The sequence below is a fragment of the Phyllostomus hastatus genome, unplaced genomic scaffold (assembly GCF_019186645.2).
Source record: "Phyllostomus hastatus isolate PE091 unplaced genomic scaffold, TTU_PhHast_1.1 phas_contig_16, whole genome shotgun sequence".
NCBI lineage: Eukaryota > Metazoa > Chordata > Mammalia > Chiroptera > Phyllostomidae > Phyllostomus > Phyllostomus hastatus.
The window spans coordinates 5,044,733-5,056,367 of record NW_025333643.1 but is presented as its reverse complement, the minus strand read 5'-3'; the positions used below and the strand labels follow the sequence as shown (position 1 = coordinate 5,056,367).

The 11,635-nt window shown below is 44.1% G+C and overlaps 1 protein-coding gene across 1 annotated transcript in view; it reads left to right on the top strand.

The window, feature by feature from the left end:
• The first annotated feature begins 3,602 nt into the window (after positions 1-3,602).
• IRAK2 (interleukin 1 receptor associated kinase 2) overlaps positions 3,603-11,635 on the top strand; it is a 59,790-nt gene continuing 51,757 nt past the window's right edge. Inside the window, exon 1 of the mRNA XM_045832267.1 lies at positions 3,603-3,784. Coding sequence (XP_045688223.1) covers positions 3,691-3,784 — 94 coding nt within the window. The 5' untranslated portion in view covers positions 3,603-3,690. The remainder of the gene's footprint in view (positions 3,785-11,635) is intronic.

Sequence of the window (11,635 nt, the reverse complement as noted above, 5' to 3'; positions counted from 1 at the left end):
ACCCTCCACCCAGCCTACCCCCCACTTCCATAGTCAATCCCCACACCGTTGTCCATGTCCATGGGTCCTTCATGTATGTTCTTTGACTAATCTCTTCACCTTCTTTCAGTTACTCACAGTAATCCCACTCTCCTCTTACAGCTGTCAGTCTATTACCCAATTCCATTCCTCTGGTTCTATTTTTTTTCAATAGTTTATTTTGTTCATTAGATCCTATTATAAGTGAGATCATATGATATTTGTCTTTCACCAAATGACTCACTTCACTTAGCGTAATAGTTTTCAATTCCAATCATGCTGTCACAAAAAGCAGGAATCCCTTCTTTTTCTTTCTGCTGTGTAGTATTCCATTGTGTAAATGTACCACAGTTTTTTGATCCACTCATTTACTGATGGGCACTTAGGCTGTTCTCAAATCTTGGCTATTGTAAATAGTGCTGCTGTGAACATCAGGGTGAAAAAGTTCTTTTGATTTGGTGTTTTGCGATTCTTAGTATATATTCCCAGTAGTGGAATCGCTGGGTCAAATGGCAGATCCACTTTTAATTCTGAGGGAATTCCATACTGTTTTCCACAGTCTGCACTCCCACCAACAGTGCACTAGTTTTCTCTTTGCATCCTCGACAGCACTTGCTATTTGTCATCTTATTAACAATAGCCATTTTGGCAGGTGTGAAGTGATATCTCATTGTGGTTTTAATTTGCATCTCTCTGATGGCTAGTGATGTTGAGCATTTTTTCATATGGCTATGGGCCCTCTGTATGTCCTTCTTGGAGAAGTGTCTATTCAGGTCCTTTGCCCATTTTTTAACTGGATTCTTTGTCTTCCTGGTGTTGAGTCCTATGAGTTCTTTATATAGTTTATAGCTTAAACCCTTGTCTGCTGTATCACTGGGAAGTATGTTTTTGCATATGATTGGTTCCCTTTTCATTTTGATGATGGTGTCTTTAGCCGTGAAGATTTTTAACTTGATGTAGTCCCATGTGTTTATTTTTTCCCTTTATTTCCCTTGCCCTAGGAGATACATTGGCAAAAATGTTGCTATGTGAGATATCTGAAAGTTTACTGCCTGTGTTTCTTCACTAGGATTTTTATGGTATCCCAACTTATGTTTAAGTCTTTTATCCACTTTTGAGTTTATTCTGGTATATGGTATAAGTTGGTGGTCCAGTTTCATTGTTTTTGCATGTACCAGCCCACTTCTTCCCACACCACTTACTGAAGAGGCTAATTTTACTCTATTGTATGCTAGTGCTCCCTTTGTCAAATATTAATTGACCATAGAGACATGGGTTTATTTCTGGGCTCTCTGTTCCATTGGTCTATATGTCTGTTCTTATGCCAGTACCATGCTGTTCTGATTACAGTGGCCTTGAAGTTATAGTGCCATTCTTAAAAGAGTCCACAAAACTTGCTCAGATTCCTCTGTAGCACTGAACTTTGTTTTTGTTCTGTCAATTTCTCACACAGTTGTTTCTTTGTCCAAATAATATAAAATGTAACCAGTTTGATCAATTTTTGAGCCTCATTTTATCAACTGAGCATCATACTGTGATTCTCCCATGTGCTGGTTAAATATGGTTTTCTCCTGTTAACCTAGCTTATGTCAATTTTATTATTACTAGAGCAGCCATAAGAACTAAAGAAGGGTAGAGGGGTGGGAATGCCCCTCCCCAACAGGAGAAGAGAGAGAAGTGGGTTTTTCCCTACACAAGAGGAGGAGAGACAAGGGTGGGTTTATTTCGTAATTCACTTCATTTCCCCTTTTGGACAATGGTCATGTACTCTCAGAAAAACCAATAAAGATATTTTATTGGAAAAGGGAAAAATAGTGCTGGCTGGCATGCCTCAGCAGTTGAGTGCTGGAGTACTAGGAATGGAAAGGTCACTGGTTCGAAGCCTGGTCAGGACACATGCCTGGGTGTAGGCCAGGTCCCCCATTAAGGGGCCTCCGAGAGTTAGCCAATCACATCGATGTTTCTCTCCCTTTTTTGTCTCCTTTCTCCTCTGTCTAAAAAATAAATAAAATCTTAAAAAAAAAGAAAAGAAAAAGTATGTATGAAGTCCACAGAGAAGCTTTATTATTATTTGCTCTTTATCAATCTATCTTCATGCCCAAATTTCCTGATTAACATTGTTTCTTGACTCTGTCAGCACATAATTAGTTTTACTTGGAAGCTTTTTAAAGATTTTATTTATTTAGCCCTGGCTGGCGTGGCTCAGTGGATCTAGTACCAGACTGCAAATCGAAGGGTTGCTGGTTTGATTCCCAATCAGGGCACAAGACCGGGTTGTGGGCTGGGTCCCCAGTAGGGGGCTCGCAAGGTACAACTACACATTGATGTTTCTCATCTTCTCCCTCTCCTTCCCCCTCTCTAAAAATATTTATAAATAAAAATATTTATTTTTAGAGAGAGGGGAAGGGAGGGAGAAAGAGAGGGAGAGAAACATCAATGTGTGGTTGCCTCTTGAACCCCCACCACTGGGGATGCAGCCCAAAACCCAGGCACATGCCTTGATTGGGAATCGAACCAGCAACCCTTTGGTTTGCAGACCAGCACTCAGTCCACTGAGGCACACCAGCCAGGGCTACCTGGAAGTTTTTTAAAATGCATGTGCCTGAACCCCACCCAGAACAATTGAGTGGATCTCTGGATGTTAGGGTGGGCATGTATAATTTTTTAAAATTTCCCTAGATGGCCCTGGCTGGTGTGGCTCACTTGGTTGGAGTGTCATCCTGTGCAACAGCGGCTTGGGGGTTGGATTCCTGATAGGGGCACATACCTGGGTTGTGGGTTTGATTCCTGGTTGAGGTGCATATGGAAGGCAGCCAATCCATGTTTCTCATGTAGATATTTCTCTCTCCCATCCTCTCTCTCTCAAGTCAGTAAACATGTTTAAACACTTTTTAAAAAATCTCCAGATAATATCTCCAGATAAAATCTCCAGATAATCTCCAGATAATCTCCTGATGTGCAGTTGGGATTGCAAATCACTGACTGTCATTTCAAGGAAATTTAATGTGAGCAGGTCAAAATGACATAACTATGCAACTAATTGTATTCAGTCTCAATAACTGTTTCTAACTGGTAGAGAGGGTGTTGGCCTTGGAAATAGTAAATTAGGGGAAGAAATTAACTGTGTGGGATCATGAGAAAATTATTGTGCTGGGACAATATAACAGAGCCAAAAGAGCACTTCCTTTGGAGTCATATTTGGGTTGAATCCTGTGTCACTTGGCGAATTTTGCTTGACCGAATTACAATTGACTTAAGACTCAGTTTCCTCATCTGTAGAATGGGAGGTAATTAATAGAATATTTGTTGAATTAATTATATGTGGCAGAGCGCCAAAAGCACTGGAAATGGAGTTAGAAGTCCTCCTAGGACTGCCACGGAATTCCCAGATGGCCTTAACTTTGTCTCCTCTCCATCCTGGGCCTCAGTTTCCTTTCCTAGCTCTGACCATTTTGGTTTCACAGCTGCTCTGGTCCTGCCAACCACACGAAGTAGCGCGGCAGATCGCTGCCGCTGGATGGCAGTGGTGCCCAGCGCCGGCCCCGCCCACTTCCCCGGGAGGGGAGGCGGGCCGGGTGGGAAGGGCCAGTGCTGGGATAGAGAAGTGGACTCTCACCGAAGCGTGTGGTTCAGTCTCCCCCGAGCTTCTCCGCTGGCCTTCGCAGTCTCGTCATGTCCTGCTACATCTACCAGCTGCCCTCCTGGGTGCTGGATGACCTGTGCCGCAACATAGACACACTCAGCGACTGGGACTGGATGCATTTTGGTGAGTGGGTTCCCTAGCGCCCCCGCCGGGGGGCCTCCAAGCCCTCTCATAGCCTCTCTATAAGTGGGTCCTGATCTGGCTCTGCATACTGTCATCTGGACCCGGGCCTCGCTGTGTGCCCGCAGGCAGGTCACTGGCCCCTCTATGGACCCTAGTGCGATCGTCTGGAAGGCATTTTGTGATCTTGGAAGATTTCTGCTGTCACTCTGTCGCTAAGTAATGACCGGCTTGACTGTGCTGTTAACAGTAAAGCTGATAATAATAGCTATGAGCACTTAACGTAAGCTATCAGTGTGCCGGGCCCTGATGTAAGCACTTGACAGGCATTATCTCACCTAGTCTCCGCCTATAAAGTGCATATTTCATATTTCTCTTACCCCGTTTTACGGAGGCAGAAACCGATTTAGAAAGGTAGAGTCACTTGCCTGGGGCATAGCTTGGTTAAGTGAAAGAATGGTATTTGAATCCAGGGTCTGGCTCCTCCAGGACTTTGTAACTCCTTGGTGTGTTTTGTTTGTCTGCTGAGAGCACTAGGCATCTAGGGGGAGGCTGTGCCTTGGTCCTCAGGTTCCCAAGTAGAGGTCTGCATTCCAGGCCACCACCTCCCAGCTGGTGATTGTGGGTGTTTTCTTTAACCTTTCTGAGCCTCGGCCTTTTGTTCTGTAAAATAGAGGTTGTGAGAACTGAAAGTTGTATAAAAAGCTCCTGACACTTAAGTGTCAGAAAATCTTGTAAGTAATAAGGAAGTATAACAAATAATCATCTGTGGCTCTGGCCACCTAGCTCAGTTGGTTAGAGCATTATTTTGATATGCTGAGGTTGTGGGTTCGATCTCTGGTCAGGGCACATACAAGAAAAAAAACAGTGAATGCATAAATAAGTGGAATAACAATGCAATCTTTCTTTCCATTCCTCTCCCTTGCTCTCAAATCAATTACAAATATTAACAATAATCATCCTTAGTTTTTAAAAAAGATTTTATTTATTTACTTTTAGAAAGAGGGGAAGGGAGGGAGAAAAGGAGAGACAAACATTGATTGTGTGATTGGCTGCCTCTTGCATACCCCCTACTGGGGACCTGGCCCTAAACCCAGGCATGTGCCCTGACTGGGAATTGAACCAGCAACCAGCTACCTTTCAGTTCACAGCCTGGCACTCAATCCACTGAGCTACACTAGTCAGGGCTGTTTTATGTTTTAAGCCAGTGTCACTCATGTATTTACTTTTTAAATAATTATCTATCCTTTCTTTAAAATTTAGATAACATACACCACATTTTACACACACACACACACACACACACACACACACTCAGTTGAGAGAAACGAACATGTGTGTGTTATTAATCAGTTTGAGCAAATAACATCTATTTTAACCTAGCTGTTCTCAACCAGGGGTGGTTTTGCTGCCTGGGAACATTTGCCAATGTCTGGAGACATTGTTGGTTGTCCCAACTTGGGAGAAGCAGTGGGCAGAGGCTAGGGATGTTGCTGTGCATCCTGTAGTGCCCAGGACAGTCCAGTCCCCCCTGCCATGAAGAATTATCTAGCCCAAACTGTCAATAGTGCTGAGGTTCAGAAACCCTGCTTTAAACCAGTAACAAAAATAATAAGTGCTTACTGCAAAATGCTGTGGAAAACAACGAATCAAAGCTCAAATTCTACCACTAGGGATAACCATTTTTAATATTGGATACCAGTAATTATTTTTAACATTTTTTATTGTTGTTCAAGTACAGTTTTCTGCCTTTTCCCCCCACTGATAATAATTTTAAAAACAACAGCCCTGGCTGGGTGGCTCAGTTGGTTGGAGCATTGTCCAGTACCCCAAAAGGTCGTGGGTTCGATTCCTGGTCAGGGCACATACCTAGGTTGCAGGTTTGATCCTTGGTCAGGGTACTTTTGGCAGGAAACCGATCAATGTTTCTCTCCCACATCAATGTTTCTCTCTCTTTGTCTCTGTCTCTCTCTCTCCCCATTCTTCTCTCTCAAAAATCAATGAACATATCTTTGGGTGAGGACTTGAAAACAAAACAAAAGAAAACAACAACAGTAGCTAACATTTATTGGCTTCTTACCATGTGCTACCAGAGTGCTACGTGTTTGAGCCTTCTAGCTTTTTTAAAAAATCATTTATTTATGTGTGTACATTTTTCAAAAATCATCATTTTGAACATTCTAATGGTCTACTTTTTCACTTAGAATATATTACAATTATTTCTTCTTGTCAAGCATTATTCTCTAGCAACATGGATTTATTTTCAGTGTGTTTTTATTAATTATTTTTGATGGATAAAAGTAACAAATGCACTGGGTTAAGTGATATAAATAATAAGCCTGTGATAGAGGAAGGTAAGTGTCTTGCCCTCCCCTGGTCCTCAGCCTCCCTGTTTCTCTCCCTAGAGACAGTCAGTGGTAACTTGTCAGGGCCCCTCTGAGAATGTGGGTTGCTACCTGATTTTCCAGATTACACTGCGTTCCTTTGCTGGGGTGATCTGTGATTGAACTACTGTGAATGTTTCCTGGGCAGTGGGCAAACTTTGTGTCAGAGACTCCCTCTAGTTTTTTTTTCCTGTTGGCCTTAACTGTGAATGCCAGAACAACTACTAGGAAATTGATGTAGAAGGCACACTTACGAATTTTCTTAAACAGCTTTATTGAGATATAATTCACATACCATACAATTTACCCATTTGAAGTGTACAATCCAGTGGCAGTTAGTATATACAGGGTTGTCCATCCCTCTTCACAATCAATGTTAGAACATTTTACTTACCCTCAATAGAAATCCCATACCCATTAACTGTCACCCCACATTCCCACACACACCTCTCATTTTCCCTTGCTTTAGGTATTGCCTAATCTGGACATTTTATATAAATATAATCATACAATATGTGGTTCTTTTTAAAAAGATTTTATTTATTTACTTTTAGAGAGAGGGGAAGGGAAGAAGAAAGAAAGGGAGAGAAACATCAATGTGTGGTTGCCTCTCCCACACCCCCTACTAGGGGCCTGGCCTGCAACCCAGGCATGGGCCCTGGTTGGGAATCGAACCAGTGACTCTGTGGTTCACTGGTTGCACTCAATCCACTGAGCCACACCAGCCAGGGCAATATGTGGTTCTTTACAACTGACTTTGATTTAGCATGTGTTGAAGGTTCATCCCATTGAAGCATAATCAGTGCTTACTTTCTTTTTATTACTGAATAATATTCCATGGTATGGACATACTGCATTTTATCAGTTGATGGACATTTGGATTCTTTTCGATTTTTGGCTGTTGTGGACGGTGCTCTGGTGCACATTCATGTGCAAGTTTTTGTGCAGACATATGTTTTCATTTCCCTTGGGTATATGTCTTGGGAGTAGAATTACTGAATCATAAGGTTACTCTCCGTTTCACATTTTGAGGAACTACCAGACTGTTTTCCAAAGTGCTTGAGGGTTAGTTTCACAGTGTATGAGGGTTCGTTTCTCTGCATATTCATCAACACTTGTTATTGCCTTTTCTTTCGGTTCTAGCTGTTGGAGTAGGTGTGACAGGGTGTCTCGTGGTTTTCATTTGTGTATCCCTAATGACTAATGCTGTTGAGCATCTTTCATGTGTTTACTGGCCTTTTGTACACCCTCTCTGGGGAATACCTCCAACTTTTTAGGCCCTGGAGACACTAGAATTGCTCAAAGTCCTAAGAGACTTTCCATTGCGGTTTAGGGTATAATCCAAACTCCTCACCAGGCCTGCCCAATCTGATGCAATCTGACCATGCTGATTCTGACCTCCTGTCCTTGTGCGCCCTCTTGCTCACCCTACTCCAGCCGCACTGGCCTCCTTGGTTCAGACTAAGGGCCTTTGCACTTGCTCTTTCCTCTGCCTGGGACAGTCTTCTTTCTGCACTCCCCAAGACTGGCTTTCTAGTCTGTATTTGCTTCCTCTTGCTGCTATAACAAATTAACCTAAATTTAATGGCTTAAGAACAGCACAGATATATTCTGTTATAATTCTGGAGGTCAGAAGTCCTAAAATCAAGGGGTCAACAGAGCTGCACTCTTTCTGGGGGCCCTGGGAAAGGAGATTCATTTCTTTGCCTTTACAGCTTCTAGAGGCTGCCTGTGTCCTGTGGCTTGCGGCCCCTTCCTTCAAAGCCAACAGCATAACACTGTCAGATTTCTCTCTGACCCCTGCCCTTGTCATCGTATCTTCTCTGAATCTGACACTCCTGCTTTCCTCTTAGAAGGACCATTGTGATGACACTGGGCCCACCCAGATAATGCAGGATAATCTCATTTTAAAACCCTAATGCAGGGGTGTTAAACTCACTTTCACTGGGGGCCACATCAGCTTTGTGGTTGCCTTCAAAGAGCCAAAATAATTTTAGGACTGTATAAATGTAACTATTCCTTAACTGTTAAGGAGTTGAAATTACATTCAGCCCTTTGAAGGCAACTGCGAGACTTATGCGGCCCCCAGTGAAAATGAGTTTGACACCCCTGCCCTAACCTGATTCCATCTACAAATTCCCTTTTGTCATGTAAGATGCCATATTCCCAGATTTTGGGGTCTAGGACACTGGCACCTTTGGCAGGGCCGTAGCCCTTTAGGTCTCAGTTCCTGTGTCACCTTGTTCAAGAGGCCTGCCCCATTGTTCTCAACCCCATCACCATGTTTTATTTCCTTCATTCCACTTAACAGCTTTGACATGACCTTGTTCCACATTTGGCTGGTCTCTTCCCAGAGAGTGTCAGCGCCATGAAGGCAGGGACCTCACCATGAAGACAGGGACCTGAAGGCAATGTCCATTTCACTCCTCTATTCCCAGAGCCTGGGACAGCCCCTGGCCGAAGGCAGATATCAGTGACCACTTGAATGTATGATGAGCTGGAGGTTGTATGACTGGTGAGGACGTGGGGCATGTCCACTTCTTGCTCCATAGAGATGGCTTTGAGCCCACGGTCAGCCAGCTCTTTGTGTTGATCGGGGGTCACTGGGCTGGGAGCCAGTCGTGCCCCCAGTTAGCTGGTCCTTGCCAAGTCACCACACTCTCGGATTTCCTCTTCAGCAGAACCAGTGACTCCGATTGTCCTTCCAGGCCTAGCGAATCTTGGCTTCTGCAATCATTTTAGCCCCTTAGGGCAGATTGAGGTCCTGGGGAATGGGGTTGGGAACACCCTTAAAGTGACTCAGAACCACACAGCCACAAATATGCACGATCTTTTAATCTGAGAGTTTTTGACAAATAACATAGCTGCCTCCCGGTCATTTCCCTGTCATTGCAGCTGCATCCACTTTTGCCCTTGGGGGAAAGCAGGCTTCTTACAGCTTCACCCACCCTGGGTGTATTTTGAGGGACCCAGGGACAGGGGTCCCTCTTGCTCCTCATCTTGCTCACTCATCTTGCTCACTCGTGCACGTACCAGTCTTTGTGCAGAGCCCTGCTTTGTCCTTTCCCAGCTGTGTGACTTCAGGCACGTGACTCTCCTCACCTGTAAAATGCAGATGAAAGGCTGAGAAGCTTAGGGGACATGGTGGTGGGGACGGTCCTTAGTGCTTTCCCCTTCTCTCAGTCAGACAAGGGGCATTCAACCCTAGGGGGGGTCAGTTCAGGAGGCTGTGTCAGGTCTGCTCCAGAGAAGACCTGAAGACTTTGAAGAAGGGCAAGCTTTTCCACTGCATCCATCAGGTGATCTCCTGAAGGATTCAGGAACTCACACCTGGGGGGATGGTTTCCACATGGTGTTAACCCAAGGGGATAAAAACAGGTTTTTTGAAGAGTGTAGTTAGTTTAGTAATTACAGCTAACATTCATATCTCATTTACCACGTGCCAACCACTATTCCAAGTGCTTCTATACATATAAGTAATCTAATCCTCTCAACAACCTCTGAGGCAGGTGCTGTTATCCTCATTTGCAGATGAGGAAACTGCAGCACAGGGAGAGGTGAAGGGCCTTCCCAAGCACACAGCAAGTAAGTAGCAGAGATAGTATTAGAACCCAGGCCTCTGAATCCAAAGCCTGGGCCTAGACCATCATTGAAACTGTCCTGCTGACATAAGCATGTATTTTTATATTGATAGAAAAATCTGGAAGATTAAAAAATTTTTTTAGAGATTTAATTTATTTTTAGAGAGGGGAAGGGAGGGAGGAAGAGAGTGAGAGAAACATCAATGTGTGGTTGCCTCTTGTACACCTCCCACTGGGGATCTGGCCCACAACCCAGGCATGGGCCCTGACTGGGAATCGAACCAGCAGCACTTTGGTTTGCAGGCTGGTGCTTAATCCATTGAGTCACACCAGCCAGGGCAAAATCTGGAAGATTAGAAGCAAAAGTGTAAGCAGTGCTTTTCTTGATATTTTTGAAGTGGGATGTCATGGGGACTTTGATTTTCTCTCATTTTCCAAATGTTCTATTACCTTTGTTTGTGGAGAAAAGAGGTGTATGTAACAGGGCCCACAGCAGTGCTTCATCCCCCCCGAGGTCCCCATCTTGTTTGGACCCTGTTTCACAGGTGTAGTTAGATGTTACTAAGTCAGTACCTTAAGATACATCATTTTCATGGAGCTAGGATGTCCAAACTACAGGCACTTAGAGTTTAGTTCTTAATTTTTCCTGCATTGCCTGGGAGGAAATGCAACCCACAGAGGTTAAGGGCCGTGGCTGAGTTCCCACAGCCATGGCGTTCCGGGGCAGCCCTGTGCTTCTGGTTTTCTTGTGACACATCATGCTGCCTCCAAGAGTGGGAGGCGTGAACATAGTTTCTCGCTGCTGTTTTCTCTCTGCTGTCGGAAGCAGCCCCTGACCCTGCTGACATCACTTCCCACTGTCCTGGAAACTGTCCTGGGGTTTCCAGTGACGAAAAGTTGCAACTCAAGGAACTTTCCATCCTAACAGGGCACTCTCCTGGAGGCTTTCGCTCTGCAGGAAACTGTCACACCCATCCCCACTCCTTCAGAGGAAGGGCGTTGTGCAACATGATTCTGTCCCTCCTGGCCCTGAGGTCTAGCATTGTGCCCATGGCTCTTAGGGCCAAGTCCAAACCCCTAGCCCAGCACCGCAGCCCTCAGTCATGTTCTCCTGGGCTTCATCCCTTGGCCCCCTTCCTCACTCACTTATGTTTGTATTTTTCAAATAGAAAAGCTCCATGGGCTTCTGGTTTACTCACCACAGGGTCTCTAGAGCTCGTCACAGGCCTGGAATACAGTAGTGCCCAATCATATTGTGTTGAATGAATGAATGAATGAATGCATGACTGGATGTTTACATAGATTCTTGCTTTGTGATTTCTGAAACCCCAAAATTGAAGCGTGATTATTTTATTCCTAGTTAAATAAAATGCCTTTCTCACTTCAGTAAACTCAGCAGAATACTTTGTAACCATTCGAAAAAAACATTTATAAAGAGCTTATGACAACTGGAAAAGCTTATGGTATAAAGTTAATAAATAGGATCAGGCTGCAAAATCTTACAGCCTGGTGACAACTGCACCCAGAACCACACCTGTGTGTATGTGTGTGTGTGGGGGTGGTGAGAAGGGAAAGTACCTTAATAGGATACAGTGTGACTTGTTTTATTACATTTCTTCTGCATTCCTCAAGTTCCCTTTAGTGAACAACCATTAATTTTATTTAAAAAATGAAAAGAAGAAATGCATTATTTTTTAAGATTTTTATTTTATTTTTTATTTCATTTTCAGAGAGAGGGGAGGAAAAGGAGAGAGGGAGAGAAACATCAATGTGTGGTTGCTTCTCGAGCACCCCCTACTTGGGACCCAGCCTGCAACCCAGGCATGTGCCCTGACTGACAATTGAACCAGCAACCTTCTGGTTAACAGGCCGATACTCAATCCACTGAG